General features: G+C 40.0%; 2 protein-coding genes across 7 annotated transcripts in view; both read right to left on the bottom strand.

Annotated features, from left to right (window-relative positions):
* Positions 1 to 17,363, bottom strand: part of LOC145459639 (uncharacterized) — a 97,279-nt gene that overhangs the window by 42,476 nt on the left and 37,440 nt on the right. The window lies entirely within an intron of this gene.
* On the bottom strand, positions 1,877 to 15,511 carry LOC145459634 (gap junction beta-2 protein-like). Of its 5 annotated transcripts, XM_080338212.1 has the most exons (16): positions 15,360 to 15,510; positions 13,333 to 13,436; positions 12,998 to 13,247; positions 12,668 to 12,931; positions 12,519 to 12,608; positions 12,260 to 12,453; positions 9,633 to 11,657; positions 9,483 to 9,573; positions 9,056 to 9,168; positions 7,670 to 7,795; positions 6,690 to 6,794; positions 6,523 to 6,630; positions 5,337 to 5,501; positions 4,117 to 4,247; positions 3,891 to 4,012; positions 1,877 to 3,057 (listed from the first exon to the last, which is right to left on the bottom strand). In XM_080338212.1, the coding sequence occupies exons 7-16, from the start codon at positions 9,663 to 9,665 to the stop codon at positions 3,008 to 3,010; spliced, it is 1,044 nt and encodes a 347-aa protein (XP_080194338.1). In that variant the 5' UTR covers positions 9,666 to 11,657; positions 12,260 to 12,453; positions 12,519 to 12,608; positions 12,668 to 12,931; positions 12,998 to 13,247; positions 13,333 to 13,436; positions 15,360 to 15,510; the 3' UTR covers positions 1,877 to 3,007. The 5 variants fall into 5 exon arrangements, with proteins under 5 accessions (XP_080194338.1, XP_080194336.1, XP_080194337.1 ...); XM_080338210.1 differs by lacking the exon at positions 12,998 to 13,247; XM_080338211.1 differs by lacking the exon at positions 12,998 to 13,247 and having other exon boundaries at positions 12,260 to 12,438.

The following is a 17,363-nucleotide window of genomic DNA, read 5'->3' as shown; positions in this document are numbered from 1 at the left end:
GTTCAGCATTCCTGACACTCAAGCAATTACATGAATTAGTTTTGTTGTTCTGTTTCTGATATTTTGGTTTTACAGGGTACCGTATTCAATGACAAGCCTATTTGGTCATCTCAATCTGCAAGAAACTAATTATCCTTCTTTATTTCGGTGGCACAAAAGACTGGCATATTTCCGGCAACGTTGAAAACTATTTATGAATTACCCAGTTGAACCATAGTCTTTCTATGTGGATCGCTGAAATAAAAATACCGTATATCACAATGATCTCGTTGATATATTTCTGGTGCATAGAACCGTATAGTCAATGTGCAATTACAGTTTAATAACCGTGGCAAAATCATGGACAGGGCAGAAGCAGTTTAGGTTTAGATAACTTCTTTGAGACATCGAGAGCAAACTTGATGTGTTCCTGCACTCGCAAGCAAACATCACCGAAGGCGATTAGCATCACTGCTACTCAAGACTGCTTCACGTTGAGTTTGATGTAGTCAGAAGCTAATCGTTGAAATATTCGCGTCGGAATGTCGTTGCAATGCAGTATCCCTTGAAGTTACACACGAGTCTTCGCCGTTTTAGATCCATCTATGGATACTGAAGTCGCAAATGCAATCCATGGCGTCATTCAAGGCTGACATACCTATTAGAAAGGGTATACTATAGTTCATTAATATGGTATGTGTTAGTTTTGTGATAAAACATACTTATTCCAGACGAAAACCCCTCGAAAAGCGTAAAAACGCGGAGAATCCCAGTAGTTCACCATAAGCACCAGTGCGCAAGTAGGTAGCCAGAGCTGTTTTTCAATTTTCTCCGCCGTCACGGTATGTTGCGCACTCCAGTGTTTATATAGCTCAGTGACATAAACGCATTTATTACTACACAATCTGAACCAGACTTGAATTGTTGTTAAATACGACGCTACGGTTGTCAAGGAGCACGGTTGAATTTATGATTATTCAATTACATGTTCAACAGCAGCAATTGTAATTGTAATCTAATTGAAGCATGCAAGGAGTAATTTAATTATAATTTGATATTTTTAGCATGGAGTAATTGTAATGTAATTGAAACATGCATGAAAGTAATTGTAATAAACTGAAATAATGTAATTATCCCAACTCTGATCGGGACTGAAAAAAAAAACACCAATAATGTGGTGACATTTAATATTCTGCGGTGCCACAATGAATCGTCTGTCTCGGCCGTCCTAGTCGCATGTAGGGCTGGGCAAAATCGAGTACCTGAGTGATTCGATTCTGAATCACGTAAAATGCTTCGAGTCGAGTCGAGTAATCGAGTATCACGCATTATGACGTCACAACAGAATGTAATATGTCAAAGTTCAAATATGTACCTTTTATGCGACCACAAAGACTATTATTCCCGTTATCCATCACATTAAAAATACTTTGGTATTATTTCGACCATGCCGATTTCATTGTTCTTGGTGACAATGATGTGGGAGGATAATGACTTCGGAAATGTGTTATTTCTAGTAACGTTCGTAGCTTTGTACTATATGTTTCGTATACTACGGTACGGTCAATCAAGGTTTCAAAGCTTCGTCAGTGAAAACTAGTATCGAAACTATAATTCCCGTAGATAAATTAACTTTCAGTGGCGAGAAGAGTATAATTTCAGTACTCGAAAAAATCGTCTTTTACTACTCGACTCGAATCATTTAAATTAATACTCGATTCAGATTCGAGTACTCGAATCATTGTGCCCAGCCCAAGTCGCGTGTCATATGACTTGGTTCGAGTCCTGCATGCCTCATTGTGCAGCCCGCTAGTGGGCGCTAAAGACTGTCCTGAATTTTAGCTACAAAAACATGGTAACCCTATCCTATATTTACACAAGAAATGTTTGCAAGCGATGAAATGAACAAACGAACTGATGTTTTTGAATGAAATGAATACAACGAATCCACCCTTCAACATATATAAAGATATAACCCACAGCTTGATACGTGCAATATGTTTCGTAACCAGTAACCATTTTTTCAGGTGCTGTAGCTTTGCATCCGTGATACAAAAGTTGATACGGAATGCAATTGACGGACTACTCTGCACGAAAACATTGACCACAGGTGAAGTTAAATCTCGTAGCGAGAAATAATTGAATGATTGACAAAACATCGCCTTTAGATTGTCCATATGATTCAACAATTATGTTTAAAGAATACCGTTCCACGACACACCACTGATTTGGAGCCGGGCACCACTCAACTAAGTGATCACTAAATATTCCACATTGGAATAATTTGATGGGTCATTTTAAAAACCAACATTTTCAACATTGTAACAAAAAAAACAGTTTGCATTGTCAATCAAGCATTGTAAAATGAAACTGACGACGTAGCTTCAGAAACCTGACCAGCAACACATTAGGACTTAGGAGTAATCTCCATATTAACTTATAATTGACGCCCTAAAAGTTAATAAGCAAAACAATTTCAGAAGCAAGAAAAAAATGTAGTGATCGAAATTTCTCTAAGGCCAAGTTCAATGAAAAGCATACTATGAAAGTTCTGGCAGGCAATAACTTGTTTCGTTGCCCAGTAAGGACTGCAGTCATGATGCCGTAGAAAATATGAGGTCATGATGAGTTTTCTCATCACAGAGCCTATACCAAGAATGTCGACTAAAGCACAGCTTCAAGTACGATCGTAGTGTACCAAAAAGTAGTCGGTTAAATATTTACAGTACATCGCCGCACTATGAAGCGGCGATAAATATAGTGAAGAACACCTTATTTTAATTCTCCCATAAAGAAAGGAAAAGTACCTTTCCAACAATATAACAAGCACTCCCTCGAATGTACACTTGCAAGGCATCTGTGCAAAACGTAGGCACCGTTTTCAATTGAATGAAATGAATGAATGAAAAAGGGTAGTGCGAGAAATTGGGTAAATAAGAGTTCTCAAAATCGTTTGGTTTGATGCATGGCACCTGGCACCCCTCGATGGCCAGAGATTCGTGCTCCAGTCCCCCCCATGACGTCGTCCTCATCGCTCATACGTACTCGCTGTGCGTGACTGTTTTGACTCTTCGTATCCTGAGAGAAGACAAAATGAGGCGTTCATGTAGCGGCCGAAACGTGGTAAATATGCCATAACCTGATTGACCTTAAATACGCCACAAAGATATATTAGACGACACTTGTTATTTGTTACAATGAATGGATTATGTCCATTTCTGTGTATGAATGCTAAAATGCGGGATATTAGTTATGCCGAAAGCCGTCCAAGGCCACTTCTGAAAACCAGGAAAGAAAATTCTTGCAGACTAGCGTCAAATGTATGGATGAATACCCGTTAGACAAGGGTATATTTTGAGTTCTGCTGGTCTTAGACATTTATATATCGTTTCTGTGAAGAGTAAGTTTCAACACAATTCTACTAACATCGAAGTAACAACTTATAGTCAAGTATAAATTGCAATAAGTCCTATATTACTCAGCGTGTATAATCCCCTGCAAACTTTGCTTCAAGTGCAGGAATGTATGAAGAGCTATCACATGACGACATAATAGTGTGCAGTCATATTAAGCCTTTTCAGCGTATTTCAATGCATTCAATGCACTCGCCAAGCTGCGTCTATCAATGCTAAAATATCCAATATAGAATATATAGAAGCCTATGTGCAATGTGCATGCTGTTGAATTAGCTAGATGGCGAGATCCCGGGGTAGGCCAGCTACCTTTGAATTTTCGTTTTAAGTACGGTATTCCAGTGTTTTCATGCATGAAGTTTGAAATGAGGCGCCGACATCCGAAAAGGTAGCGAACCACTGGCCTAGCTTCTATGATAATAGCGTTAGTAGTATGCTACACCACCACCACCTGACATGAGACCGAGCCACCTAACAGTAAACCCAATGCATACTCACTGCCGCCGTGTCGAATCGGCACTGCAAGGGTTGGATAAAGAGTGCAGTGAGTGCTGGGCCCGGTAGCGTCAAATACTGAATCGTGACGATGGTCTTGTTTGTGAAGACCGTTCAGAAGTAAGCTGAAATTTCATATCATTCATATTTCACAATGTTTCGCACGCTTCAAACGGCGTTTTACTTGGTTTGGGCTCAATCATCTGTACGACAAAATAATTCATCTTACTTCTTCGGATGACGGCGTTTCCGCGAGGAGCTCTTCAGCCATCTTACGGTCAGATAGATCAGTTCCAAGGCGCACAGGATGAAACATATCACACTCATGACGTTCATGTATCGTATGAATATCGTTTTTTCCTGGAATTGAAAATTCGGCGTCGTTACTATTTTAGAGATAACAGAACGATAGCTGTTAGTGGGTAAATTCTTTGTTTCTGCCATATTGAGCCATGCTCTGATTCTTCACAGGTAAAACGATAGGCACCAATGGCAAATAGGTGAGTGAGTGAAAAGGATAACAAGCAGCAGATGCAAACGATCGCTTGGCTAGACGCCACCTACAAGCATTTTGCACGCTTTCACAATTGAACTACATGAACGAGGACCAAACTTTGCATAAGCTGATAGTCTGACTGACCACTGAGCACACATGAGAGCTGGACTTGCGGGCGCAGTTCTTTCAAGCTTTTACCGCTATGCTGCCTTCGGCAGCTTACAACTGAGCACACATGAGAGCTGGACAACTGAATAATTTCCAGTTTTTCAAAGTAGATTCAAATTTTTCGAGGTACAGAACTTCAATATATAATTGAATAGTTTATTCATATTGAAATGAACTCAAATATTTTCGCCTGACACTCGTCAGGGATAATCGTCAGCAACTAATAGAGAATTGAACATTGTATATCACAAATTGTAGCAAAAAAGATGACGTCACCGGCATGTAATTTCGAATATTTGTTGCGAAGTGAGAGCTTAAGCTCAATGTGCTATTTTTAGACGGTACACGAACTCAATCTGTAGGCACAGACTTGGTTGGCGTATTTTGATAAAAGTCGACCTCAGGGCACCCAAATTAGGACACCAAAGCAGGCTGACGATATATGGTGATTAACGACATGTCGTTGAACAGATATGAAACCCTGTAAAACCTATATTCACACATATGGTGCGATAGCCATCAGTTCATTGATTACAAATATACAGATTCCACAAGATAACTCTCTTGTATGTATCTCTATTGTATGGTGGACGCGAATGAACAACATAATAGGATTATGAAAACAAACCAAAGTTGCGTTTTGACATTACTAACCAACTTGAAATTTGCAATGCAATTTGCATGTAGCCTATTTGTAGACATATAACAGAACTAGGCAATGTTACACATAAGTCTTCAACGAATTAAAGCGACCCCGCAGTCGAAAATAGAAACAAATCACTCACCCACGGCCTAGAAACCCAGCATGGTACATGGCCATTCTTCTTGAGGCCAATGGCGTTATGACACGCATTTTCTACTGTGGAAGAAGTGGCGGTGCATGAAAACATCGCTGGTACGCGAATCCATATGAAATCCCACGCGCTGTCCAATTTCAAGTTCATGATATCCTGCAGGAACAGGGTACAGATTAGTGTTCGAAGTATTGAAGAACAAGGAAATGAAATGAACAAAGAACAATGGCTACTTACTGGCCAAACAGGCATTATCATGATACACATGCTTTGTTTATCGCGTCACCAACACTATGGCGGCACGCCATGGCGAATGGCATACATAAAACCAGCCACAAGAAACTATCATTTCCAGCGCACAAGATAGATGACTTTCCAGAACTCCTACCCTAGCTGCAGCGAAACAATTTTGAATACAGCCTCAAGCGAAGCTGGAAATTTGGTTGTTGCCATTCCATGTTAAAATTCGGTAATTATATATTAACTGGTAATTTTGGTTTATCTTTAAATCAAGTTTAATTATTGATCCTAAATCCCAATATCATTGCTGTAAAGTACGCTATGAACATTTAGATTTATAGCCCACTGCTCCAATGCAGGAAACATATGATGTGAACCCAGTTGAAGTATAAACCAATTATGAAGGACATTATGCAAATACTTTTCCATGTTAATGATGACATGAACTGATATGATAACTAGCACTGTAATTTCTTCCATATACTGCTTTTGTTGTCCATTATGATTATTTCTTTGCATGCATGTGAGTTGGGGTCCTGCAAATTCAATTCTGTAAACGTTGCTTTCTGCATGTCTATGCATTTCGTTTCATCATTCATCATTACTTTACATAACACGATTTGGATCCTGGAAATTCAATTCTGTATTGAAAGGCATACCAGATCAGGTGGAATGATCAGGTATAGGTGACTTTTCATCAGAGGTATGCATACTTCTAGCAGTTCATCGGAGATGGTCACTATTGGAATTACAGGGCGTATCTTTGAGGCTACATCAAACATGACCAATGACACTCCAACACTGCAAATGGTCGCTACACAAAGTCTACGAACCCAGCAAACACCTCGATTACATGGGTTGATTACAAAATAATGGCCAGATGACGGAATAAGCCGTACAATTACCGAAAACTGCGAAATCTAATATTAAAACTCACCTCAAATTTGAACAGAAGATATGCCAAGTATATGAAGACTCCTTCCACAACCAGTCTCACGATGATGCTCAAGAAGTAGGCGACATGGATTTTTTCTGTTAAGGGAATCTAAAAACATGAAGTGGCCTGTTTGGCATTACACTTCTGTATGCGTTTGTCGAGTGTACCTCTTTCAAGGCACCGCCGGAGTAGATTTTCTTGACCTTGACATGTCCGATACTTCTTCGTCTGCGAGCCATCTTCTCAAAGTCAGTTTTGTGGCTGGAATCATCCTAAGAATAATAATAACATAACAACATCACGTTCCACAACAGGCATTCACGTGGAGAACATTGAGAATTAACTTTGTTATTTTCAGGTCGATATATATATATATATATTTCAAGGATATATTAATAACATGCATAACCGAACTGGTCAACGATAAATTCATCCCGGATTGCAATGACTCGAGTTACAGTTTCTTGGTGACTCGACTTGACTCGAGTCCTTTTTCCAAATGCGTCAAGTGATTCGAGTCGATTTGTGCGTTGACTCGACTTGTGCTCGAGTCGTTTTGCTTGACTCGAACTAAGTCAAATGACTCGCGACTAGGACGGCCAAGACAGACGAGACATACATTTCATTGTAATTTCGAAGAGCTGTGAAGTCACCAGATTAGTGGTATTTCATCCTTTAGTCCTGGTACTTGGAAATAAGGTCAGAAAATGTCAGGACTTGGTAAAATCACGATATTATGGATGCAAGACATTCTATATCACTCGAGCAGAGTTGGACAAAAGTGGTTGCAACTCAAAACTGAACAATGAACACAATGCCGTGGACTCAAGCCACAACACAATGACTCCGACTTGACTCGGAGATTAATTGAAAATGACTCGACTCGAGTCAAAACTATAAAAGTGAGATTGACTAGGTTACAACCCTGCAGATGATGTCAAAATCACTGCTACTATATGAACATTATCCACCTTCCCAATGTCAAGCATGGACACTAGGTACAGACGATTGAACATAGTGGATATTTGACTGATTCACATTAGGAGCTCGTTCCACTTGAAGTTGTCCCACCACCCAGTTATCAAACACCCTATTATGAAGATGGAATATTCCATACTTGAAATTATGCTGTTACCCAAAATCGTACCATCAAATCCATTTCGCCTTCCTCCGCTTTGATGGCTTCTTCATCTTTTCGGAGTTTCTCGATTTGTCCCACAATGGTCATTGAGTAAAAGTGAAATATAACAACTGGTAAAGTGATCGCCAGAAGCTGCAACGACAGAAACATGGTGTTAGTAACCCAGTACAGATGTAATTACTGTCCACCGTCCATACATGATGAAATTAGTAGGAAGTAGCTCGCTGGAACATGAGAATTTGACCTTTGTCACCACACACTAACTTTGAAATAGAGTTCTTGTTTTCCATGAATGGTGCAATCAAAAACAACAAGGAGTAGGCTAATGCATTATAGGCAGACACACTTCCCGTGCATATGGACTTGCGAAAAACACATGTGCTCTATATTCTTACATGGGTATGTAACTCAATGTGACAATGTCTATCGTATATTAACCAAAGAGACTCATATGTGTGATAAAAAACTATTGATTGAGTTATCCAAACAATATATCTGGAAAAATCAGTGGTCGTCTGTTCAACTGCTAGTCAACGACTCATTCGTAAGGACGTTTGTCTCAGCTATACTGCCATTCAATTAAGTATATTTTCAAGTAGCTATTCGTAGACCACGGACTCGCTGTATACCCTCACAGGCTATCGGACACGCTGAACGTTGCTACATATTCCTCAATTTGACTATGGACCAGATTTACGATGTATGGTTGTTCAATGTTCAGCGCCATCAATATACGAGTGGTACATGAGAAAATGATGACTCCGAGTTTTGTACTCAGTCGAGCGACCACGATTTGAGAGAACGTGACAACCAATCATTCAAATTTCCGGTTCCAGCGGTCAAAACCATTTTGTGGACTGACTGACATCACACTGACATCTGCAAACACACATCGATTTGCTATAAAGCTGAGCGAAGAGTAGTAATGAGCGAACATTATGAAATGTCAATAAGAAACAGACCAGTTTTTCAAAGTAGGTCACTATTCGGCCTGTATTTATTTTATGTAGATTCCATCTATCCAATGCTTTAATATATGCAATAGCTTCTTTATGAATACTTACTATGACATGTCTACTAAGGTATGTGATTTCCAAATGTTAAGTCACATTTGTAACTCAAATAGCGTATCTTTGAGTATGAAATCGCATAATTGATGGCGCTATAATAATAATAGGTCACCCACGCCATTAATAAGCGTATTTTAAAAATATAGTGAGAAGCCATAAAAGCTTGCCAGATTACAAGACGTATGCAGTCCCCGTGCAATACATCCTCATGAATTGGAATACGATTACTTGGATGAATAAACTTATATGAAGGCAAATAAATTTTGATATAATGGACACCAAATTACCACAACAATGCTGTGATATCCTTGAACATTCTTACTTGGAAAGCCCAAAATCGAATATGAGATAGTTTCGAGAATTCGTTGAAACACATTATCCGACAGCCGGGGTCTTGCGTGCTGCATTCGAAGACGGATTGTTCGTCGCCGTAAACTGGAAATATGAGAAATATTTGTTACTCATTAGTGCGTTTTTCAACGATGTACCCATCGAGATACGGCTTGTTTTCGAAGATATAACACGAAGTAAACAGCAGTCTAAAGTCTTTCAAAGCAAGGTATTGTGTTACCGCACATTGAAAGTGCTCAAAATCAGGGCACATGACTCCCATATGGACAAGAGTGAGTGGGTATAGAAATACTCAACAGGAATGCGATTTCATCAATAATTCGGGCATTTGATCAGCGCAAAGACTGTCATCAAACATTTTACATAAAATAACATTTAAATGTTGAATGCAAACTTACCAGCACCGCCGATCGTCACCACCACAATGAGACGAAATACGAACACGCAAAGATACCATAGCTGACCCAGAGGCGTGCTGTAGTTTGTGACCTGAAAGTGATCAAATGTTGACAGAAAAGCTACGGAGTTGCGATAATTGTATCGCACACCTGTTCAGATATCTTTTCCAGTACATGCCACATTCAGGCAGTGCAACTTGAATCCACACAAGTGCGGACCGCTCAGACATAGGGTAAAGTTCTAACTTATCCGAATTACACAGGTCTATGGTCTGCAAAAAAGCACTTGAGCTCTACAATGATAACCAGGCTATAGTGGATGCGACTTGTCTATAGTATGGTAAGCTTGATTTACGCGCTTCAAAGGTCCATCCCTTCTCAGTTTGTGCTTTTGTCCAACTATTATCATTTTCTGAATAACAGCGGAAATCCTTGAAGAGGGGTCAATCATCAAATCTCATTTTGTTACAGTATTATTTTGCAAGTAACCGTGAAAATCCATGCACCATTGTAGAATATGGAGGTCTAGTCTAAAATTTTCTCATCCATGACAACATGACTAATTGACCAATCAGAGTTCCCCATGAACATGTCTAAGTTTAATTTAAGTTTATAATTACTCCCTAATCATACGATACCCCAACACGGCCCAAACTACACTAACCCCCACTTTAAAACTCACCCCAACCCTAATTTCGTTGTAGGCTACCCCAACCCAACTTTATAATATCCTAACTAACCCTTAACCGCCAACTTTACCCAACCCTAATTTTATGCGGCTCCAACCTAACCCTTACCCCCAACCCTAATTTTATAATACACCTCAACCTAATCCCTGATTGTACCCCGATTGTAACCGTCACAAATTTTGACATGTTCACGGAACCCTGATTTGTAATGTTCATATCTTCGTGGAAATGAAAGTAGACTGGACCCGAATATGGTACCGTAAATAGTTGTCGATCGTTAAATTTCTGTACCCGCTAAATTTGATTTTATGAGGGGCCTCACTCTTACATTTACACTTTTTAGTTATCATTTTGCGAATAACCTTGAAAATACATTTTGGCCCCTACCCATGTAGAATATGGTGCTATGTACAATGGTCAAACAATTAATTTCTGCACCCATCAAAATAGCTTACTTTGATTTTATGAGGGGCCCCCTACATTTCCGCAATTTTTAGTCATCAATTTGCAAATAACCCTGAAAATACATGCACTCTTGTAAAATATGATACCGTTAACAGCGTTCGATCTTTATATTTCTGCTTATGTTTGCAATAAGGGCATTTTTTTAAAAAATAAGGTCAGTCGGGTGTTCACAATAGGGATAGTCTTGTTCACAATATAGTCAGTCTCATGTTTGAAATATGGTCAGTCGTTATATTTATATTCACAATAATGTCAGTGGCAGCCCTAACATATCCCAGACACGATATCCGAGTGGCAACACAGTATGAAAACAGGGTTTGAGGGTTACCATTATTGTTGTCCGGGCCAAAGTCCAGACTCTCTTTAGTGCCCCCTAGTGGGTTATAAAATGAGGCATGAACACATATGACGTCACCAGAGGTGGTCACGAAAGCTACCAAAGTAAAGGTAATGACGCAAAACTCTACTCAAGTACGAGTAGAAGTAGTACTTGTAAAAGCAACCTAGAACTACTTTAAGTAGAATTTATTGACTTTAAATCTACTCAAGTAAATAAGTATAGTTGTTTAAACGATCGTAATTCGCTCGCATGGACTGTCAAAAAGCTGGAAATTGAGCTACAAGGAAGGTGTGGAGAACTTGATTAAAATCAATGCATCCCATGAGATATCAATTTTCGAGAGAATATTTATTCATTCGCCTGCATCATGGGAGCAAATAATAGTATTGATAGGCATGTGGAAATGCGATGCTAATCCTTCGTTTACTCGTCGAACACCCCATTTTCTAAAATATCATGGCATTGGGCCCCTATCCTATATTTTTAAGGCCGTAGTTTAGTCGAAGAGTAATACGGAGAAGTTATATCGGATACGGTGTTAACATTTTGTGCGTTCAGTGGGCCCTATATACGATCATAAAAAAGTATGGCGGATGGTAAAAATGCCATTATTGGCGCGTGATTCGAAAATGGGTCATTGTGATCGAATGATAATTGCAGTCACGAGATCTTGAGGTATACCTGAAAGATAAAGAGAGAGTCTTATTTTAAACCAACTGAAATACATAACGAGCATACAGACAGAAAAATAGCATACACATATTTGAAAATCGAAAGGCTACTCGAGTAATCCGAAAATGTAGAAATACTCCGTTACTTAGGGTTACCATACGTCCGCCGTTAGGTGGATTTGTCCTCCTTTTTGGGGTTTTTGAATATGTCCGAGCGAGATAGTGTAATAGTTATGCGTCCGGCTTCTCGGTCGGTAGGTCGTGGGTTCGATCCCCGCCCGGGTCATACCAAAGACTCGAAAATTGGTATTCGCAGCTATCCTGCTAGGCCCTCAGCAATCACGTATAGCACGGAGGAGAAAAAAAACGGGGGCGCAGACTAGATGACCTCACGGCAGTGTTGGGATCAAGTCACTACCTTCGAGTCACGAGTCATTCCGAGTCATTGCACATTTTGACTAGAGTGCAACTTTTTACTACGACGTTTGTCAAAATTAAATAAATGCAACTTTCTCGCGATTTTAGTGCAAAATAAACTTGCCCTAGTTATCACGTAATCACTGAAAATGAGAGTAAATTGAGCACATTCTATGCAAGAGTTAGCATACTCACTAGATTCACATTGAAAAGATCTGGAAAGTTCCTTAGTATTTGTCGCACACTTTGTGTTGTCATTTCTGCCAATACACCGTGACGCGAGCGATGCAATTTTCGAAACAGAACGCTGATCTTTGCCTAGTCCGGAGAATGTTTTGTATGCCTTTTCATCAGACTTGCTTCGTTCCCGAACTCTGTTTGGTCAACGCCTTGAGGAAATATTACCCAAGGGTTACGAAAATAGGGAACTGATTGAGACTATGATAGATGCTACCTTCGATTGTATATAATGGTATCTTGATCGTTCTCTTTTCCTGTGACGAATGTTTCGTATCTTTTGCAAGAGTTTTTTCGAGAAATGTGTCTGTAATTGAGAAACTCGGTAAATGACTATAGGTCGAGAAACTTGTAATATACACTTACCCAGTGATTACGCCCAATAAATTGCAGGCATGTATACTCTTGACAAAGCAGTCTCGAGAATTCGAAAATTCTCCTTTGGATGTCATATCACCTTGTGATAAGACATGGTATGCACTCCTCCACAACCGCATTGATACAATGGGCAACTCTTCCATGTTGCAATGCGAATACAACATGGTCACTGAATTTGGGTGAGATCATTTTCTTGCTGGTAGTTGCGATTCCGGGTTCACTACTTCCTCGATTTGTTTAAACTTCTTCCGCCTAAAATGTGATAGTACTTAATTTATGCGAGCATTCGATGGAATATAGTTCTGCAAATGTTCACACCGGAATGCAAGTACTTGATGTAGGCAAGACAGGCGAGTACTACGTACTAACTTCTCTTTCCAGCTGAGTGACTTCACTTTTCTGTACAATATACTTCCATGTAAAGGAGAATGCAATAATTACTTTAATAAGTTCTACACATATCAAGAGCTTGTGATCGAGAAGTCATTGGATGTTCAAAATCACTATTTGGAGCATAAACATGGGATACTACATTGATCTCGCTGTGTTCGATAGACGCCAACCACTTCTGCAAGACAAGATTAGATGATAAATATCACTCCCTTTCTACAATGGAAAATTCGTAGCTACGAATATGGAAACAATATACTCACATCTCTCAGGCTCATCAAACGACGCATGATACCCACTTTGAAATTAATTTTAATTAAATCATCATCCAATAGTAATCCAAAAGCCGAGCTACATACTTTATTTTCTGAAAGAAAATACATATTGTTTAGTCCCAAACGTATGAAATAATAACCACACCAATAGCTTTAGCAGGACAACCTTCAAAAGCACCACACCTGATCAACATTCTTGCTAATAATATACTGTGTGTCACCAATTTTGTGACTGATTTGTAGCCATGGATAGTTGAAGTCAGAAGATTTGCAGAGCTTAACAGCATCACTACTTTCTATGACAAATGCATTTGTACTCGAAATGCAATACATTGAAGCGGCGGTATATGCAAAATATACTCCACGATGCTTGTACAAACGTTTTAACGCAATTGAATTCAGGGTAGCTGTTTTGACAAGAACCTAGACCAGTATTTACAGTACATTACACCAGAACAGCACATGACGGCACTTCTTCGTTATTCCCCACACATCCAGAAGTGATCACCATGAAACCAATAAATGATTCCCATGAACATGTGAAATTTTATAGACGTCAAAATGAATTGTTTTTCGCGTTGGGGTGGGATAGACGGATATTAGGGTTGAGGAGAGGGGAGATATTAGGGTTGGGGGAGAGGGGGATGTTAGGGTTAGGAGGGTTAGGGTTATGATTAGGGTTAGGGGAGGTGGGATATTAGGGTTAGGGGAGGTGGAATATTAGGGTTAGGGGAGGTGGGATATTAGGGTTAGGGTTATGATTAGGGTTAGGGGAGGTCGGATATTAGGGTTAGGGGAGGTGGAATATTAGGGTTAGGGGAGGTGGGACATTAGGGTTAGGGGAGGTCGGATATTAGGGTTAGGGGAGGTGGGATATTAGGGTTGGGGGAGGTGGGATATTAGGGTTAGGGGATAGGTTAGGGGAGGTGGGATATTAGGGTTAGGGGACGTGAATATTAGGGTTGAGGGAGAGGGTGATGTTAGGGGAGGCGGGATTTAGGGTTGGAGAGAGGGGGATGTTAGGGTTGGGGAGAGGGGTGATATTAGGGTTGGAGAAGAGGGTTAGGGACATGATATCCCACCTCCCCTAACCCTAATCATAACCCTAACCTAACCCTAATATCCCCCCTCCCCTAATCCTAACCCCTAACCCTAATATCCCACCTCCCCTAACCCTAATATCCCACCTCCCCTAACCCTAATCATAACCCTCCTAACCCTAACATCCCCCTCTCCCCCAACCCTAATATCTCCCCTCTCCTCAACCCTAATATTCCACCTCCCCTAACCCTAATATCCCATCTCCCCTAACCTAACCCTAACCCCTAACCCTAATATCCCCCTCTCCCCCAACCCTAATATCTCCCCTCTCCTCAACCCTAATATCCCCCTCACGTAACCCTAATATCCCCCTCTCCCCCAACCCTAATATCTCCCCTCTCCTCAACCCTAATATCCGTCTATCCCACCCCAACGCGAAAAACAATTCATTTTGACGTTTATAAATTTTTCTGTTTATGTTCATGGGGACACATTTATTGGTGTCATGGGGATCATTTTTTCGATGTGTGGGGAATAACGAAGAAGTGCCCACATGACTTCATTTTTATGTTAAAACAAAATAAGTACAAATATAGAGATTTACATGGTGGTGGGAACCTTGAATCACTGGCTGAGAATTCTTGATAGATATATACTTGGATGCAGAACAAGAAATTACACAAATATCTTCGGCATTATCGTTACACTGCTCGTAAAATGTATAAATAAGTATGCAGGCTGATGCAAGTATCATATGATGCAACGTTACCGGTACAACACAAAATTGAAGAACAGTTGTAGGCTGTGCCATCTGTATCTAAAGCGTACAATCGACCAAGAAACATTGCTGCACGTTAGCAAATAATAGTCGAGCTGTATACATGTAAAACAGCGCTATTTGTCATAACCTTATCAAAGAGAACCTACCTTAATAGCTTTCTATGATTTGCGTGATCAATATACTTAACACTTACCGTTCAATAAGTAGACGTGTCTCTGCTTTATACCGAGTCCTAGCAGAAAATGGCCAATTTTAAACCCATGGCGGCCAACTACGAATAACTCTTGCAGCCAGCTTCACTCAACGGAAAATTTTGTGAACGTTCTCACTCTTCTCGCGATTGTCACACCATCGATCGTGCGATACCACATCGTTTGTGACGTAATATTACGAGAAGAGGAAAATGAGGAATGAGCTCCATTTAGCTCACCTTTATGTCACTCACGCGAAAACAGACGTCGCTCTCTCTCTATGCCGGTGTTTACTTCACACTCACGCATCTCGAGAGATGGAAAAAAGTCATATTGTGTTTTAACGTAACGCTTGGAATTTAGAGTGTAGACTGTAGAGTCAAGTCAAGTCAATCGATTTTCGAAGGTGACTCGAGTCAAGTCACTCGATTTTTGGAGGTGAGTCGAGTCAAGTCAAGTCACGAGTCGAGTCACAGTTCAAGTCAAGTTGTCTTATCGAAGTATGACCATAGCAATTTACAGCGTAGCTGGCATGGAGAGTTCCATCTGAATGCAATCGATGTTGTGGTTTACAGCGACACCTATCGCTAGCGTAATACTTTTTCGTCGCGATGTAAATAGTAGCCGTAGTAAAGCGATCTTCCGGTACTTGTGGAGATCATTCCCAAATTTGCTAAATTAGGATATATAAAAGCAACATTTTCTTCTAAAGGACGACTGCATCTATTCTGCTGAAGCAGATTCCGAGTGTAAATCATTCCAACGAGTGAAACCTGCCTGATGCCGTGCTGTGTAGGCCTACTTATTTCCTGTTATTGCAAATACTCCAGAAATAACATATTTACAATGGCAATGTGACAACTTGAGACAATATGTGAACCGGAATGAGTGCAAATTTTGCTGACCTAACTAGAAAAGTTGAAATTTCGACTACAACTCCTTAAGCTGACAGATCAGCAGTGTTGGGATGACTCGAGTCATGACTTGACTCGAGTCAGACTCGAGTCACCTTTTTCGTATGACTTGACTTGACTCGAGTCACTTTGCTAAAATGACTTGACTTGACTTGACTCGTCGTATCAAAAATGTGGATTGACTCGTGACTCGGAGCAAAATTCACGAGTCAATTTCAAGTCATCAAGTAATCGGTGTCGATAAAAATCACTGTATCTTGCGTATGTTCGGATTGTTCACAAAACGCTGCTGTAACCCGCGAGAGCGACCAATCATTCAATGATCGTGCGTTTTACTGAGGCTCCATTGTTCTCTCACTCTAACAAATATATTGACCTCAAACGAAGTCGAAGCTTACAGCTTACTTTGTCGTAAACTAGCATTATAAAGTAATTTAATAGCAAAATGTATATTTCTCTCTCTGTTCTTACCTTAACCAAACCTCTTGTTTTATTGAAATTGAATTCGAATATAGTTTACATATAGTCCTCACCAATTGGCACAGGCTCGAATTGTATAATATCAATTTGTAAATGAGTAATGTATTGCATCCTATCAATTCGTTTCTCTATTCTCTATTTTGGATGGTAACTATGAACTGAGGCTATGCAATTACTTACGTAGTTTAGCAGTTCTACGTATCCTATATGTATGTGAGCGATACAGCGCCTTCTTGCGTGTATATTTAACTCTATATTCGCTCATCGGTTTGAAAGCAATGACCACTCAACCTGTATTTCAGACAGCTAGCAAAATGCAATGACGTAATCATGCTTCATACTTGGAAAAGGCAACTTGACTTGAATTGTGACTTGACTCGTGACTTGACTTGACTTGACTCGACTTGACTCGAGTCACCTCCAAAAATCGAGTGACTTGACTTGACTCGAGTCACCTTCGAAAATCGATTGACTTGACTTGACTCGAGTCAAAATGTGCAATGACTCGAAATGACTCGTGACTCGAAGGTAGTGACTTGATCCCAACACTGCAGATCAGTGACATCATTTATACAAAAATAGCGAGGAACTTCTTCTACGATGATTCGTGGA

The sequence above is a fragment of the Botryllus schlosseri genome, unplaced genomic scaffold (genome assembly GCF_051294905.1).
Source record: "Botryllus schlosseri isolate E-star unplaced genomic scaffold, Bs_hap1 Bs17a, whole genome shotgun sequence".
NCBI lineage: Eukaryota > Metazoa > Chordata > Ascidiacea > Stolidobranchia > Styelidae > Botryllus > Botryllus schlosseri.
Note: the sequence above shows the minus strand (reverse complement) of the source record. Positions and strands in the feature narration are given on the sequence as shown.